Source organism: Bubalus bubalis, chromosome 24 (assembly GCF_019923935.1).
Source record: "Bubalus bubalis isolate 160015118507 breed Murrah chromosome 24, NDDB_SH_1, whole genome shotgun sequence".
NCBI classification, from domain to species: domain Eukaryota; kingdom Metazoa; phylum Chordata; class Mammalia; order Artiodactyla; family Bovidae; genus Bubalus; species Bubalus bubalis.
Window position 1 is genome coordinate 24,936,311 of NC_059180.1, and position 17,293 is coordinate 24,953,603.

At 51.7% G+C, this 17,293-nt stretch overlaps 2 protein-coding genes across 9 annotated transcripts in view; one reads left to right on the forward strand and one right to left on the reverse strand.

The window, feature by feature from the left end:
* The window catches only part of IQCK (IQ motif containing K), a 152,823-nt gene extending 150,822 nt beyond the window's left edge, over nt 1-2,001 (reverse strand). For 4 of the 5 annotated variants that reach the window (XM_025275256.3, XM_025275258.3, XM_025275259.3 and 1 more), the window contains exon 1: nt 1,646-2,001. In XM_025275256.3, coding sequence (XP_025131041.3) covers nt 1,646-1,841 — 196 coding nt within the window. In that variant the 5' untranslated portion in view covers nt 1,842-2,001. The remainder of the gene's footprint in view (nt 1-1,645) is intronic. The other variant, XM_044936048.2, reaches the window with a different exon arrangement.
* KNOP1 (lysine rich nucleolar protein 1) lies at nt 1,871-14,799 on the forward strand. Of its 4 annotated transcripts, none has more exons than XM_025275255.3 (6): nt 1,871-1,990; nt 4,905-5,815; nt 6,852-6,968; nt 8,016-8,084; nt 11,577-11,654; nt 13,937-14,799. In XM_025275255.3, the coding sequence occupies exons 2-6, from the start codon at nt 4,907-4,909 to the stop codon at nt 14,246-14,248; spliced, it is 1,485 nt and encodes a 494-aa protein (XP_025131040.2). In that variant the 5' UTR covers nt 1,871-1,990; nt 4,905-4,906; the 3' UTR covers nt 14,249-14,799. The 4 variants fall into 4 exon arrangements, with proteins under 4 accessions (XP_025131040.2, XP_006073986.2, XP_006073985.2 ...); XM_006073924.4 differs by lacking the exon at nt 1,871-1,990 and adding an exon at nt 2,035-2,193; XM_006073923.4 differs by lacking the exon at nt 1,871-1,990 and adding an exon at nt 2,049-2,207.
* The last annotated feature ends 2,494 nt before the right edge of the window (nt 14,800-17,293 follow it).

A 17,293-nucleotide genomic window follows, 5' to 3' on the forward strand; every position in this document is an offset into this window, starting at 1 on the left:
CCACAGGACTGGAAAATCTCAGTTTTCATTTCAATCCCAAAGAAAGGCAATGTCAAAGAATGTTCAAACTACCACACAGTTGCACTCATCTCACATGCTAGCAAAGTAATGCTCAAAATTCTCCAACCTGGGCTTCAAGAGTGCGTGAACTGTGAACTTCCAGATGTTCAAGCTGGTTTTAGAAAAGGCAGAGGAACCAGAGATCAAACTGCCAACATCTGCTGGATCATCGAAAAAGCAAGAGAGTTCCAGAAAAACATCTACTTCTGCTTTATCCAACTACACCAAAGCCTTAGACTGTGTGGATCACAATAAACTGTAGGAACATCTTAAAGAGATGGGAATACCAGATCACCTTACCTGCCTCCTGAGAAACGTATATGCAGGTCAAGAACCAATAGTTAGAACTGGACATGGAAAAACAGGCTGGTTCCAAATTGGAAAAGGAGTACATCAAGGCTGTATATTGTCACTCCGCTTATTTAACTTATATGCAGAGTACACCATGCAAAATGCCAGTTGGATGAAGCACAAGCCGGAATCAAGATTGCTGAGAGAAATATCAATAACCTCAAATACACAGATGACACCACCCTTAGGGCAGAAAGAGAGAAGAACAACTAAAGAGCCTCTTGATGAAAGTGAAAGAGGAGAGTGAAAAAGTTGGCTTAAAACTCAACATTCAGAAAGCTAAGATCCTGGCATCTGGTCCCATCACTTCATGGCAAATACATGGGGAAACAGTGGAAACAGAGACTTTATTTTCCTGGGCTCCAAAATCACTGCAGATGGTGACTGCAGCCATGAAATTAAAAGATGCTTGATCTTTGGAAGAAAAGCTATGACCAACCTAGACAGCATATTAAAAAGCAGAGACAATACTTTGCCAGCAAAGGTCCATCTAGTCAGAGCTGTGGTTTTTCCAGTAATCATGTATGGATGTGAGAGTTGGACTACAAAGAAAGCTGAGCACTGAAGAACTGATGCTTTTGAACTGTTGTGTTGGAGAAGACTCTTGAAAGTCCCTTGGACTACAGGAGATCAAACCTGTCAATCCTAAAGGAAATCAGTCCTGAATGTTCATTGAAAAGACTGATGCTGAAGCTGAAGCTCCAACACTTTGGCCACCTGATGAGAAGAAGTGACTCCCTGGAAAAGACCCTGATGCTGGAATGATTGAAGGCAGGAGAAGAAAGGGACGACAGAGGATGAGATGGTTGGATGGCATCACCGACCGAAGCATCATGGACATGTGCTTCAGCAAGCTCCAGGAGTTGGTGATGGACAGGGAAGCCTGGCGTGCTGCAGTCCACGGGTCGCCAAGAGTCGGACACGACTGAGCGACTGAACTGAAAGGAGTTTTCAGCATCACTGGTTCAGGCCAAGGTCCCGTTTATTCCCCCTTCTTTCCCTTGCCTTCGACCTGACTATGGATTTAGGCTGGAGGCTGCGCTGCGTAACCTCGGGCAAGCCTCTCAAGAGTCTCAGTTTCCCCGCACATAACACGGGGAGCCCGGCGGGCCCGCGGCGAGGCTGCCTGGAGGCCGCGCACGTCAGCCGCCTGGCGCACAGTAGGCACCCAGCAAGCGCGAGCCCCGCCGGGCGGCCCGAGTCCCGTCCCTCTCGGCCGGCCCGGGCTGCCTACCCTCGCAGATCTGCTCCCACAGGTTCTTGCTAGGTAGCTCCGAAACCTGCACCGGCGAGGCGGACAGAACGAGGGACTCGGGAGACACTACGGGCACTGGCGTCCTGGCAGTGATGGACGACTCGTTGGAGACTGTCCCTTCCAAGCGCTGGGCGGTTCGGCCCACAGGTCCGGGCGCCGCCATGGCCGCGGTCATGGCCGCCGTTTCCACGGCAACCGCGCGCCCAAAAAGCCCGTGACCCGGAAGAAACCGTCTCTTGCGGGAACGGGCCAGCGAGTCGAGATTGACTTCCGGGCCACGGCGGCGCGGGCTCTCACGTGGAGGCGGGGAACATTGGCCTTTGGGTGAGTTCGGAAAGCGCGTCGTGGGCGGGACGGAACCAGGACTGCAGACTGGGTCTGGGGACTTGCGCGGCGATCCGAGGGACCGGACGAGGATGACTTACACCCTCAGATCCACGTTCCTCTCGTCGCCGGTCTGAGGCGCCATCTTCAGGAAGTTCTCCCGCCTTGGAGCGGACCTGGGACCCGGCGTAATCCCTCCCTCTGTGCGGAAACCTTGGTGCGGTCGGGTGTTTGAGGGGGCAGTTCCCCTCGCGGCTCCCTTGCTTCCTGTTAGTTAGCCTGCGGTGGGAGTTGGGTTTTGGAACACAGGCTCCGAAGATCTGCAGGCTGGGTTCGAATCCTTGTTTTACCCCTTGCTGGCTTTGGGACGCAGGGCAAGTGAATTAAAGTCTCCAAGTCTCGGTTTGCACGTCTCTGAGATGGGTTATTTACACCGATCCTCATGGGGCTTCTGCGAGAATTTAAAAGCGCTTTTGGAGAAAGCATTTTGTGTTCGCAGGAGACTCTAAGATTTATTTCCTCTTCCCTTCTTGAAGGAATGAATACACTTGGGATGTCGGGTTTGAAGGGAAGGCTCTTCTTCACTGCCGAAGAGGACAGTGCTGCAGTGTTTTAAACGGAGATAGGAAGAGAAAGGGATTAATTTGGCGACCAACTCCCTTTGACTTCTTCATTGTTACAGATCTCTAGACCACTCCTCCACTTGAGGCGCCCTTGACTCCACCCTCTCCGATTTGGCACCTTCTCCCTCTCCTTTGCAGGCCCCTGTTCCCCTGCCTACCCATTTAAACGTTAGTATTCTCTGAGGTTCTGTCTCAGGCTCGTTCTGTTCAAAGCTTACATACCATCCATGTATTTCTAAATTGATTTCACCCATATCAGCCCAGTCACCTCTGAGCCTCAGACTCATACAGCCAGCTGTCCACCAGCATCTCCCCATGAATGTCTCAAGGTGTCTGGCGTCACAGAGAGTCACTCGCGACTGAGTGACTGAACTGAACTATTCCCACCAGTCTGTTGCCTTCAGTCACCTCTCCGCAGTCACCTTACACTTCAGTTTTTTTGTCTTAGGGCTTAGCGTTTCCATCCTGTGCTTGCCCAAGCTGGAAACCTCTTCAGAAAGTTTGCTGGCAACTAGTAGGCCAGATTTAATGACCTCCTTTACTCTGACCTTACCACTGTGCTTGCTTTTATCCCATGTATCGCTGTTAACACAGCTCTTTCCCATCCACACCTACTTGCTTCTTGATGGCGGGGTCATCTTTTGTTCATCTCTGTGTCTCTAGCATCGTTTCCTTCATTCAGTGAGCATTTACTGAGCACCCACTTTGCTAGGTACAAAGCTGGGCCCTGGGAATACAGCAGAAAGCCAGCCAGCCAGGAGGAAGCGTGTGGTTGATCCCTCAGATCTCCAGGTGCTATAGGAGCCAATTATGAGTGAACTTGAGCTACAGCTCAGGGCTGGCCTGGGTCTTTGAAACAGTTTAGAGTGAGGCATGTCCAGCCTCTGGGCTCTGAGGCTGAGGAAAACTGAAGCAGCTCCTGGCCTTTCCTGCCCACTGTCCAAAGCTCCTGTGAGGAGCCATTTGTTTTTGGATTCCCTGAGTGTCTCCATGTCATCTAGTCCAGGAAGCAGGACCTGGGCTGGTGACTGGAGTGAGAGACTAGTACAGCTGGAAGCTGAAATGTTTTGACAGCCCACCCAGTGCCTTCTCATAGGCGGCTCCATGACAGCCTCCCTCAAAAAAAAAAAAAAAAAAAAAAGAAAAGCTGAGCATTCAAGGTCATTAAATGTTGCCAATTTGTTTGAAAAATTAAAAACATTGAAACGGGCTTGTAGACTGGATATGGCTCCCACCACCACCTGTGAGCCTATGATCTCATCTGGTTCATTGTCTCTTATGGATGGGGAAACTGAGGCCCAGAGAAGCCACTGTTAGGTGGCGAGACTACGTGAATCACCATTTGAACACAGCCATTCTCAGCCCCAACTGGGGCTCCTCACCATACCTCGCTTTTGCTGTCATTCTTAGGAAGGTAATTAGAAGAGAGTTACCCTAGGTATAGCCTGGGGCAGTTAATTTCCAGATGCAAAGCAACAGAGCTCTTCAGACGAAGCAAGGGTTAGTGATATCACAGTTACTACCTCTGGTGAGAATCAGCAAGAAGAGTTAACCTAAGATTTCTGTCCCCTTCATCCAGTAAAAGTTAAGACACCAGGGGCAATGCCTGGCCTGTGGCTTGAGTACAGCTGTTTCAGTGGCTGGCACAGAGTCCATTTCTGTGGAATGAATGATTAGGCTTAAGAGGCTTGAGGAAGGGGGTTAGGAAAGCAGTCAACAATCTGCCAAGCACTTTCCATGGATTATTTATTCTTTCCGACAGCTCTCTGAGAAAAGACAGGTTATCTCCCCCCATTTTCAGATGGGGAAGTTAAGGACCAGGGAGGATAGGTGATTGACTTAAGATGAGGGATCAACGTGGATTTATTTGAACCTGAGGCTGTCAGGATTTAAACTGGGGGTTTCCTAGGTGGCCCTAGTGGTAAAGAACCTGCCTGCCAATGCAGGAGATGTAAGAGACTCAGGTTCGATCCCTGGGTTGGGAAGATCCCCTGGAGAAGTCATGGCAACCCACCCAAGTATTCTTGCCTGGAGAATCCCATAGACAGAGGAGCCTGGTGGGCTACAGTCCATTGGGTCACAGAGTCGGACACGACTGAAGCCACTTAGCATGCACTGCTTCTTCCATCATATTTCCCTTTGCTCCCCAGGAATCGTGCCCATTTTCCCAGCCCCTAACCTTTCAGACCATCCACTCCAAGAAGCGTGACTCTTGGTCATACCTAGTGGAGTTGTACTCAAGGCCACTTCGCGTGGGATAATTAGAACCATTTTTTTTTTTTTCTTTCCAGAAATGATCACTAAGGCTCACAAAGGAGAGGTGGGCCTTGGGCTTCCAGAGAAAAAGAAGAAGAAGAAAAAGAAAGTGGTTAAAGAACCAGAGACTCAATACTCGGTTTTAAACAGTGACAGTTATTTCGCAGAGGTTTGTCCAAGAGCCACACCACCCTTGAAGGGTGTGATCCAAGAGCAGGCACCCAGAATGCCTCTTGTGAAGAAAAAGAAGAAAAAGAAGGGTCACAGCACCATCTGTGAGGAGCACCTTGAACCTGAGATCACATTACGTGCTGGACGGACTGAGCAGTCACGCAGCCCCAGGACGCAGGCACTTGGTCTGTCTAAGTCCCTCAGTGCAGAGAAGAAGAAGAGGAAGTCCATGTACCCTGTCTCAAGGGTGAAGACCTCTCCAGACCCCAGACAGGATGAGGAAGTGACCAGAGTTGGCAAGAAGCTCAAAAAACACAAGAAGGAGAAAAAGGCCAAGGAAGCTACAGCCTTCTCAGGCAGGGATCCTTGGTTCTGCGAGGCTGGGAATACAGTGTATACTCACTCAGTTGGGAAGGATGGCGTCCAGGAGCAGGCAGCCTTGGGACAGAAACAGAAGCAAGGGAGTCCCAGGGAACACAGCGTGAAGATGAAGAAGAAGAAGAAGAAAATCCACTGGGAGGGAGATCCCCCACTGGGGCACCCTGAGTGCTCCTGGTCCCTGGAGAGCAGCTCTATGAAAGGAAATAAAAAGAAGCCAGTCAGAGTTGAAGCTCCAGAATACATCCCCATAGGAGATGGCCCCAGGGCCTCTGTGAAGAAGAAAGTGAAGTCCAAGAAAAGGGTGGAGCAGGCAGACACTGAGGAGCCAGCGCTGAAGAGGAAGAAGAAGAAGAAGAGGCAGGAGAGCGAAGTAGCAGAGGAGCCTTGTGAAGAGGTAGGCTTTCCTTCAGAAGCCAACTGCTTGGGGAGAATAAGGGTGGAAGTTCGGAGTGTGTTCATGTGTGTAATCAGTCAGGAAAAGGGGATTTATTGACACAGATAACTAGAGAGTTTGATAGCTGTCTAGCTTCAGGTATGGCTGGATCTGGGCACTGGTGTAATATCCTCAGTAGTACAGGTATATATCCCTTGCTATTGAAACTTTACCCAAGTTTTCACTATTCTGCACTCAGGGTCTGGATTAATAGGATTAAGTTTTTGGATTATTAATAGTATTTAATTAATATTAATTATTAAAATTTTATTAATAGGAATAAGTTTTTCAGATCAATTCCTCTTTCTAAACTCCTACTACTTGCTATCTAAAGCTCAGGACCCAAATAGTTCCTGAGATAATACAATGTCCAGAGCTATCTGAACTCAAGATACAAAGTTTAGGGATCAAATTAAATTTGGATCACAGAAGATGCCTATGTGGCTTTTCCTCGCTCTGGCCTTTGTATCTTTCAATGCTGGTTTTAGTCTGAGGCCCCTCCCCACCCCAACCCCGAGGTGAGATGGTCCCAGCATCTCCAGGCTTTCATCATAGTAGTTAAGCCACCCGCAAAGGGAGAAGGGCAGCCCCTCCAAAACGATTACAGGAAGCGTCCTGGCACTGCTCTCCCAGCTCTCCATTGGGTCGCACAAACCAGAAGCCCCGGCAGGGGTTGATGGCGTCCGTCCCACTGGCACCCCGCTGTCCAAAGCTGGGGGGAGGTGGTGGTCCTGTTACCAGGAGGAAGGGAAGGGATGGCCACCTGGTGGAGACGGCAGAGATGTGCTGTCCATCCAGACCAGCTTCCGGGATGGGGGCGGGGAGGGAGGGGGTGGGCTGAGCACGGGGGCCCAGGGGTGATGTGAGCGAACAGAGCCCTCCAGGGCTCAGCACATGGGACTCGGGGTGCCAGGCGGAGCACACCCAAAGCACGGAAGTGGCAGTCATCCCCTGAAGACCTCGTGGAAAGTGGCCACCCCGAATCTCACTGTCACAGGGTCTGCAAGGGGCTGAGGTCACTGAGAGAGCGTGGCCCATGCAGGCCCGGCAAGGACACCGTGTGGGAGCTGAGACCTGTGAGGGGCCGGGGCCGGCTGAGCCCGGGGAGCAGCAGGTGCGGAGACCTGGGAGGAGCAAAGGGGCGGGGGTGAGGGGGGCTGGGACTGCTGGGGCCTGGCTGACTGCAGCAGCTGCAGGGGTCTGGATTTTCATGTAAATAAGATGGGAGCTACGGAGGGTTTGGGAGGATGGGGTGGTGTGGTCCAGGTGTGGTGGTTTTACTATGTTTTAATTGAGATAGAGCTGACATAGGGCATTCTGTAAGTTCAGGATGTCCCCGAGCTGCTGTGTGGAATGGACCAGTGTTGGGGGTGGGGAAGCAGCGGCAGAGCCTGTCCTAGTGGTTCAAGCAGGAGAGAAGGTCCTGACTGGAACTCCGAGTTGGGGCGCGTGGGGCATGGTATGGAAGAGGGAACTGGGGGGATTCAGGTTCGCTGCAGGGCCTCCAGCCCCCGCCTCTGCCTTGCCTGGCCCCCGCCCGCCCCTCCCCCACCATCAGTGGGGCCCTGGCCTTGCTCCTGGCTGGTTTGGCGTCACCTGGGAAGTGAGGTGTTGTCTGGCAGGGAAGGTCGTGCTCTCGGCCTGAGTCGGGAGATCTGGGTTAGTGTGAGCCCTGTCCCTGAGCTGTGCAGTGACCTCGTGATAGCCCCTTCACTGCTCTGAGCCTTAGTTTCTTCATCTGGCAAATAGGTCAGTGCCACAGTTCTGAGGCCAGAATTGGGGAGTGTGGTGGAAGAGAAGGGCTTTGCAGGTAGCTGAGCGGTCAAGAATCCACCTGCCAATGCAGGAGACGTGGGTTTGATCCCTGGGTTGGGAAGATCCCCTGGAGTAGAAAAAGGCAACCCACTGTAGTCTTCTTGTCTAGAAAATTCCATGGACAGGGGAGCCTGGTGGTCTACAGGCCATAGGGTCACAAAGAGTCCGCTTCGACTTAGCACCAGTGGAAGAGAGGGGAAGGCAGGTGTTGTGGGGGAGGCGGCGGGATGGGAGAGGTGGTGCTGCAGTCTTGCGTCTTTTCCCGACTTGCACAATCTCACCTGCTGGGCTGCTCCAGTGGAGGCCATGGTCCACTTGAGCCTTACTTCCTCTGCCTTCTCTGCAGGAGCCTGACACGGACTTGGAGGTGGTGTTGGAAAAGAAGGGCAACATGGACGAGGCGCACATAGACCAGGTATGGCCAGCCCTCATCATCCCCCACTTCCCCCAGCCCCCCAGAAATAGGCTCGCCTCCTAACCGGCCACAGGAGCCTGGTCCCGGAGGCGCTGGGGGCTCCTAACCGGCCACAGGAGCCTGGTCCCGGAGGCGTCGGGGGCTCCGCAGACCCCCAGGCCAGCCTCTGCCCCACCTCCAGGGGCAGGGAGCCTATGGCCGCCCTCAATGCTGGGAGAGCCCTTGACTGCCACAGCCTTGGCTGAGGAGCATCTGGTCCTGCAGCATCCCAGGCTGAGGTTGTCCTACTCCTAACTGCCGCAGGGGGAGGAGGGGACATGTCCCCAGAACCCACAGGCTGGGCAGGGGAGACAAGCTCTGCCTGGCCCATGTGCCACCTCCTAGGCTCCTTGCAGCAGTGTTTTGTTTTTTTTTTTTCTTTTTCAATTTTATTTAAATATAATTGACATACAATAATTACACATATTTAAGGTGTACAGTTTGATGAGTTTTAACATATGTATGCATCTAGGAAACCAGCTAAGCAATTAAGATAAAGAACATACCCCCCATTTCCAGAAGTTTCCTTGTGCCCCTTCGTAATCCATCCCACCCTTCCCCATCCCCGGGTAACTGCTTCTACTCTGTCACTGTGAATTAGTTTATATTTTCTAGAATTTGTGTATAATTGGGATTATACAGCAGTGCTCTTTTTTAAACAGGCTTCTTTCACTTGACATAATCATTTTGAGATTTATCTATATTATTGCATGTATCAATAATTTATTCGTTGTTATTGGCTGTCCAGTATTCCTAGTACTACTTGTTTTGATGTTAAAAACATTTGCAGTTCTCAACTGAATTGCCTAGATTGCCTTGGGAAAAAATCAGTGGACTGTGTGTATCTGATGTGGGGTGTGGCTCTATTTATAGGCTCTCCATTGAGTTTCACTGCTCTGTATGTCTGTCTTTACACTAGTACCTCGTTGTCTAGATTACTGTAACTGTATAATAAGTCTTCAAGCAGGTAGTGTAAGTCTCTAGCATCATTCTTTTTTAAGTTACTTTGGCTATTTCACGGCCTTTGTGATGCTATATAAATTTTAAAATTAACTTGTTGATTGCTACCAAAAAATACCGCTGGGTTTTTTATTAGGATTGCCTTGAATCTTTAGACCAATTTGGGGAGAATTAACATCTTAACAGTATGCAGCCCTGTGATCCATAAGCATGGCATCTTTGTCCATTTGTTTAGGTCTTCTTTCATTTCTCTCAGTAATGTTTTATAGTTCTCAGTGTACAGGTCCTACACATCTTTTGTCAAGTTTTCCTTAATTTTATATTGTTGGTGCTGTTGTAAGTAGTATTTTAGTTCAGTTTTTCATTGTTGCATATATTGCTAGTCTGTAGAAATATAACTCTTGTACAGAAGCTTTAGGATGGGTGGTTTTATTGTGGACCACCTTCTGCTTTTATCATGCCCAGATCCTATGTGGGAGCCGGACTTTTGGAATTGGGATATTTTGTGATCCTGGACCCCAAGGCTTATCAGAACAGCATAGTAAATAACCACATAAATGTGGCCTTAGGCCATTGCTGACGAGGTGACCTTGGCAGTCACCAGCCTCATGATCCCATGTAGAGGGCTGTGACGACCAGACGAGGCCGCCCTGGGGAGGCGCTCAGCAAGGGCCTGCCCAAGAGCTGTGCTTAGTAAGCGGGAGCCATTCACCTGCCTGTGTCCTCAGGCCGCGTCAGGGAGGGACTGCTGGACAGAAGCCGCAGGGCGTGAGGTGGGCACAGCCCGGGGGTGGCCCCGCTGCTCCAGGAGGGAGAAATGGAAGAGTGCTTGCAAGCCAGCCGTGTACGAGGAGGGAGGCCTGCCAGATGTTTCATGGAGAATTCCCAACCTGATGCCTTTGGGGCCCTTCTCCCTGGAGGAGGAGCAGAGAGGATCAGTAGGATGCTGCTGCCAGAGCCCACTCCAAGGCCTGGCACAGAGCACGGGCCTCCCAGAACCGGGAGCGCCCCATTCTCCTGCAGGGCAGAGTCTCTGGGGGCGGGGAGGCCCAGCCTCCTGCATGGCATAGTCATTGGCGGCGAGTGGGGAGGCTGGGCTGCAGGGGCTGGTGGGGCCTCACAGAGAAGACAGGTGGGCGCTGACTCATCTAGGCCCAGCCCCTGCCCGCCTCTTCTCCCAGGTGTCCCAGCCACTCACATGCCACTTGTCCATGCAAAGCTCACCAGCCACCTCTTTGCTTCCTGTGAATCTGTGCCTGTTAAATACTTCACAGTTTCTAAGAAAACTGTTTTGGGTGACAGATGGCCTCAATGTAAGTGAAGCTTTCTGCCTCACCTCTATTTCTCCTGTAAAAAGTTCATTATGTTAAAAAAAAAAAAAAAATGGGGGAAGCAACCCGAAATCCTACGACCTAATAATAATCGCTGTTAAGCCTTTGTTGTCCTATTCTTCCAGGCTTTTCCTTTGTAACAGTATACCTGTGATCTCAAAGTGGCATGCAGTCATGCGCCGTATACTGGTCTTTTCAGTTTTATCACTTAGCAGGTGAACTGCTTTCCGCTTCACTGAGTGCACATCCACTGAAGTTCCACATGGTTTCCCGCTGGCAGCTTGACTCCCCTGGAGGAATCTGCCGTCACTTTCTCTTTCATCCCTGCAGCTGCCACTCCACTTTGTTTCATGTAGTTTTGAACTACATAAACAGTCACCTCGTTTCAGCCTGTGGCAGATGAGAAGAGAGGAGGAAAGGCCACAAACTCGGGGCAGCTAAATTACAACTGAACCCTTGGGGGGAAGGGGCAGGCCCTCGAAGCTTCTGAATCCAACTGCAGCATCATTAGTGCGCTGACTGTAGCCTTGAGCCGCTCTGCTCATGTGTGTGAGGTCCCTGCTGTGCCAGGGGCTGATAGTCTTAGGTTCCGTACCCCAGTTCATTGTGAGAGCGGGGGACTCTCTCACACCAACCAGGAAGTCCCTGACATACTCAGTGTCCTGCAGTTCAGCTCAGTCTGTTGTTGTCTGCCTGGAGATACTGTCAGATCTCTCAGCTGAAGGGCTCAGTCCCACCAGACTGCTCCCCACCCCCACCCCCCACATTCAGGTCAGTCTTAAGCCAGGTTGTCAGCTGTGTGCCTCAGACCAACCAGCTACAGATCAGAGGTTCCAAAGACTTCCTCCTCGGGTTCAATTAATGTGCCAGAGCAACTCACAGAACTCAGAGAGGCACTTTACTCGATAGATCACTGGTTTATTCTAAAGGGATATAACTCAGGGGCAGCCGGAAGAATGAGATTCACAGGGCAGGGGGCTTGGAGCTGCCATGCCTCCCATAGTCTGCAGCAGAACAAAGCTGCCTGAGATACCACCAGATCCCTCAGGTGAAGATCCCTTCAGTCTCCCCCTCGAATCCCACCGCATCTCTGTCCTGGCTTTGAAGCTCAAAGGAAACTGTCTGTCTCATTGCCCTCTTCCCTTTGCTTTCCCTTGCTCAGGTGAGGCGAAAAGCCTTGCAAGAAGAGATTGATCGTGAGTCGGGTAAAACGGAAGCTTCTGACACCAAGAAGTGGACAGTAAGTTCGCCACTGGGCTCTTTGAGGGGTGCTCCAGCATCCCACCCACCTCCTTCTCACCTTGTGGAGTGGAGGGACAGGAGGCCAAGTCCATCTGGCCCAGGGGCAGCCCCAGCCCTGCCATCTGGCTCCCTCTCCACAGAGCTCGTCCTCAGCTCATTTCCTTCCTTCTGCAAGAGGCGCTTGCCTCCCTCCTGGAGAGCTGGCTGCTTGGGATAAGCTGCCTGGACCTTCGTCTCTTCCTCTGGATGGGCGGGATGTCCTGGGCACCAGTCTCTTGGGGCACATGATGGCGAGCCCTTCCCAGCAGTGGGCGGTGCCCTCAGAAGGCTGCTGGCACAGCTGGAGGGGGCAGAGGTGGGGGCGTGTGTGGCAGGCCTCTGGTCCAGTTGGAATAGGAAATTTCCAAACCAGGGCGGAGGAGATGGGACAGGAGAGTGTATAGCATGGGGCACGTGATCTGGCTGAAGCGGGGGATGGGAGGGTGTGGTGGGCACTGCTGGAGGGTATGTGTGTGGGGAAGCAGGGAGCTGGTGTAGAAGGCTCAGTCTGCAGGCCTGAGGCCTAGGAGGGGGCAGAGGGGAGGGAAGAGAACTTGTTAATAGACATGGATCTGGGGGAAGAGGATCCAGAGGACGGGAAGGCGTGTCTGCTTGTGCTGTTTGAAGCTTTCATAGCGTAACACAGAAAAGAACAGTTGATTTGAATCTAAAGACCCGAGATCCGTTCTGAGCTCGGGCACTTTCTGTAGCTATGAGACTTGAGCAAGTAACTTCCCTCCTGTGAACTTCAGTTTCCGCACCTGTTAAATGGGACTGGTGCTCTGGCCCAGTGGAGTATGGAATGCGGCTTGTCACGTGTCGTTCCTCTAGGGCCTCCTTTCTCTCCATCCACTTGAGCTGGGCAGAGCTGATACGATTCTGTGATTGAGTGAGGAAGGCCAGAAGCAGGCCGGCGCCACCCAGAGCCTCAGCCCAGCAGCTCTGCTGACAGACCTGACCACAGAGGGCTGCTCGGGGGCTGGGGTCTTCCACAAATGCTTTAGTGGCACTGCCCCAGGGCCCAGGGCCACTTGCCTGCTGAGGCACACGGTGGGATGTGAGACCGGGTCCCCTCCAGGAGCTGGCTCCCAGGACTGGTCAGCCTCTGGCAGCTCTCTCCTCAGACCCAGCGTGAGATTGTCAGATGTGGCCTCATTCTAGAAATTGCAGGCCTGGGAAGCTGTCTTTGGTCCTGTACTGGGGCCACTGTGAAGCTGGGGGACCTTGTCACCGGTTCACTCAGGGCAGCTGTAGTAATGACTGGTTCCTATTATTCTCCCAAAGCCGACCTAGAATTAAGAGCTCCGCTCACGTTTGGCTTACAAGCGGAAAGTTCCCGGGTGGCACGGAGGTCAGCAGTCCTGGTGGGGTGGGTGGGTAGGAGGTGGGGTAGAACAGCCAGTTCTTGAGGATTTAAAACCAACCAGGAATCCTGCTCTGGGTTGGTATCAAATCTGATCTGAGCCTCATTGAAGCCCTGTCAGGGATGCGGGGAGTGATACACCCCCACTTTACAGATGAGGACATTAAGGTTCAGAGAGGTTAAGTAACTTGACCATGGTAACACAGCTGGGGTTTGATCCTGAGTCCTCAAAGTCAGTCTTCATGGGGTTTCTTTGGGAAGAGAGTTTCTTTGGGAAGGGAGTCTTCTGTTGGGCCACTTCTCCAAGGTGCTGTTTTGCATTTTCTCGAACATGGGTGATTAGTGCATGGGTGGTAGAGTGCTCTGGAGAGGAACTGGAACCCCGGGTTCCTGGGCTGACTCTGCCTCCGACTCCTGTGACCCTTTACCTCTCCAGACCTCCGTGCCTTTCCTGCTAGAAAATGCAGTGCTTCTGCGAAGATAAATGCATTTCAGACTCCTGCTTGCGCTCTCCACCTCCACCGTAGGCTGACGGATGAGTAGCTAGCTGGTGAGGTGTGTCGTACTGACTGCCATGAACAGGGGGAGAAGGAGTTAGGCAGACAGGCAGCTCAGTGTGAGAGGTGGCTCTGGTGAGGGCCAGACCCAAGACGCAGGTCCAGCAGGATTACTGAGTAGGCCTGAGTCCCTTCCAGCTGCAGACCTCCATTTCCTCATCAGTGGAGTGGGAAGCAACAGCACTCCTCACAGGGCTCTGGTTGGAATTAAGAAGTAATTCCAGTAAGCCTTTGATCATCTGGATCCTCCCTGGCTGGGGGCTGGGGAAAGACCAGGCTTTGGAAGCCAGGAGAGTAACCACCTGTTTTCTCTTACCACAGGGAACCCAGTTTGGCCAATGGGATACTGCTGGTTTTGAAAATGAGGAACAGAAACTGAAATTTCTCAAACTCATGGGTGGCTTTAAAAATCTGCCCCCTTCCTTCAGTCGCCCCTCTCCCACGGTGACCAGGCCCAACATGGCTCTCAGCAAGAAGGCGGCCGACACCCTGCAGCGGAACCTGCAGCAGGACTACGACCGGGCCCTGAGCTGGAAGTACAGCCGGGGGGCCGGCCTCGGCTTCTCCACCGCCCCGGCCAAAGTCTTTTATATTGACAGGAACGCATCCAAGTCAATCAAGTTTGAAGATTAAACTCTGCTGTCTCGTCTCCCAAATCACCCAACGTTGCTTTTATTGTTCTGTTAGGCAGATGGAAGCCATAGGACAGTTGTCTCGAATCGAACTCCTGCGAAGACTAAGGCCAACTGTGTTGATGTGCTTGGACAGACTGGGTGAGGGCAGCTCCTTCCAAGAGCCGGGAGAACGTGTCGAGTGGCTACTGTTTTCCCTGTGACGCTTGCATTCCTGCTGAAGACAGTGTAATTAGCAGTAGCTCACACTTACCGAGTGCTTCCTGTGTGCCAGGCACTTACATGTCTCCCCTGCATTCATGTACTTGATCGTCATGATTCTGAAACAGGTGCTATTATTCCCTCATCTTAGGAAATGGGGTTCTGGGATGAGGAAACTGGGGTTTAGGGATAAAGTCATAATACTGCCTCGGGTCACTCAACGAGTAAGTGCCAAGTGTGCTTTTGTGCCCCAAGGCCTGTGTCAACTACTCCCTACACTGAATGTCCCCTCTAGGGAATTTCACCCAAAATACTCACTGGGATTAAAATAATGTCTTTTGATTGAAGAAACAGAGGCATATTACATGTCTGCATCTCAAACAGGAAGTGGGATTAATGTAAACGGGCAAGAGCAAGCTTGTTACCCCTCCCCCTGGTTGGAGTAGTCACAGGCAGAGAGGATTCCCACCAAACAGATGTGGCTGAGCTGCCTCTGCTGCTGGGAAACTGTTTCTAAACCCATCTTGCCTTCTGCAGTCTGTGTTCCTTCCATCCCCAGGGCTGTGCTGGGACTTAATCTTTCTGCTTTAACTGGATTCTGAGCAAGGCATTTAAGAGAGCAGTTGGCTAATCTTCCACATGCACGAATGGCACGTTCATTCCCAGGGACGTGATTAGTGGATTCTCTCCAACCACAAGGAAGAGAATCCTAAGTGACTTGCATGGAGGAGGTCGAATGTCAGGAGGCACAGACATGGGGGTGACAGGGCGCTGCCTCATCAGCCTGGGAACAGTGTTTCCAAAGCCTTGATGCAGCAGCCAGCCCCACAAACTCCCGGTACCGCCCTCCCGAGTGACATGTGACTACCTTCTCTCCATTCACATAACATTCTGCTTCCCAGAATATAAGTTCTGCATGGGCCTTTTTCATGCCACTTGGCTTGAACTACCCCACCAGACATGCTATCTCAGGCAGGCCTGGACAGCCAGGAAATTCAGTCTCACATGGAAGGGAGTCCTGTGTAGGGAGTTGGTTCAGCTTTCCATGAAGGAAACAAATGTTTCCTCTTTGCTCCACCATCCTACCTTGGCTTCATCAGCTTGGTGGAAAGATGGCTATAGCAATTCCATGCAGCAGACCAAGACACTGGACCATTCCAGAGGGAGAAGAGAAAGCTTCTTGTGGTTCAAGGAAACTTCCAGAAGCCCTTTTGTCATAACTTGTTGCCCAGCATTGGGTGCCCAGCGCCCACCCATTCTTGAGCCAGCCCCTGGCATGTGGAGGGAAATTCTCAGGCCAGTCAGGAAGGAAGACAGGTTCAGATGCTGGCGAGGTGAGTGTGGGTCCACTACCACCCCAGCGGGCAGAGGGCAGGCCAGTCTGCCTGGGCCCTGGCCAACAACCATTGGCCAGGTCTAGAGTCCCGCATATCTGTGTTAGCCATGATTCTGGTGAGCCACCTCCCTCAGAACCTGAACGTGGCCCTCCACAGATTCAATCTTGAGATACGTAACAGAAGAGGCCTACACGGTAAGGTTCTGCATTGAGTTAGCTCTTCAGGGCATGTCCTCTTCCGACAGGGGTGGTCTTAATTCACCCTATAGGAACTTGGCCCAGTGAAAGGACCAGCCACGTCTCTGATCCCTGTGTCTTGCTGAGAGCTCACCTCACAGTTTGGGCCTGCGTGGCTGTCAGGAAGGACCGTGCTCACCCATCTACTGTGTGATTCTGGAGACTGGATGAGCAGTTGTCCCCCACCTGTCCCCATCATGGTCCCTCTCATTAGGGGTGTGATGGTCAGGCCGTTCCCCTCTTGCCATTCAGGGTATACAGCCTCTCTGTGATAGGATTTGACTTTCTAGCACAATGTGGCTGAAGAGTTCCACTTGGCTTGGGAAGGCTTATTAGTCTGTTCCTGAAGCAGGGTCTAAGCAGAGAAGGTTGGACAGCCAAGACGGCAGGATGCCAGGTGTCCTCAGATTGACCTTGGCCTTGTCTCGGCTGCTCTCGTAGGTGCAGGCCATGCCGCTCTAGCGACGGCTCCAGCCCTGAGGTTAGCTGGACCTCTCTGTCCTTTTGTAAATTGAACAGTCTTGAGTCACCCCTCTCCACTTTGCCCCATGTCCTGGGTCCTCCTCGAGCTGTCTGCAAGGTTTTTTTTGGTGTGAATTCCCATGTTCATTTGTTGATTCTGTGTAACACACAGCCTATCTCCACTGGAACAAGGCAGTTTTTGGATTTTTACTCAGAATCTGGGAGAGGTGGGTGGGGGTGTCTGGTAGGTAAGCATAGCCAAGGTCTTAGTTGAATATATAACCACCCTGCTCTCAAAAGCGTTGGCCTTTTCTCCCTTGGGGATTTCTCACAGACTGACCCTCCTCCTATGTATGGCAAGGGCCTTCCCTCCTTACAGTTGCCTTTATCCAGCTGTTCCCCAAACCTCAGGATTCTTAACCACTTTATTCCTTGAGATGATTTCCTGCTGTTTCCCACTAAGTTCCTCCCTGAGGCCACCCTTCTGCAACTAGATTGGCCCATCAAAAGTATTTGCCAGATTAGAGTTCTTCCCTTAAAAATTGTGTGTTTAGCTCTACAAACAGAACTGTTGAGGTTCTATGCACTCCCCCCAACCCCCCACCCACCTCAGTCCTCATTGGAACCTGTTAATATGTTGTGATAAAAAACCAACAGGAGTTTAAGGTAGCAGATGGAATTAAGGTTGCTAATCAGTAGTATGATTTGACTGGGCCTACCCAGATAATCCAGCATTAAAAGTATCAATAGAAGACAGAGAAGAGTCAAGAGATTTGTAAGAAACACTCAACAAGCTGTCACTAGTTTGAA

Excerpts from the sequence above, each read along its gene's own strand:
- KNOP1 (XM_025275255.3), top strand. The coding sequence starts at position 4,907 with ATGATCACTAAGGCTCACAAAGGAGAGGTGGGCCTTGGGCTTCCAGAG. Across the intron at positions 5,816-6,851 it reads CAGAGGAGCCTTGTGAAGAG|GGTCTGCAAGGGGCTGAGGT; the intron begins GTAGGCTTTCCT and ends TCACTGTCACAG. Across the intron at positions 11,655-13,936 it reads CTGACACCAAGAAGTGGACA|GGAACCCAGTTTGGCCAATG; the intron begins GTAAGTTCGCCA and ends CTCTTACCACAG.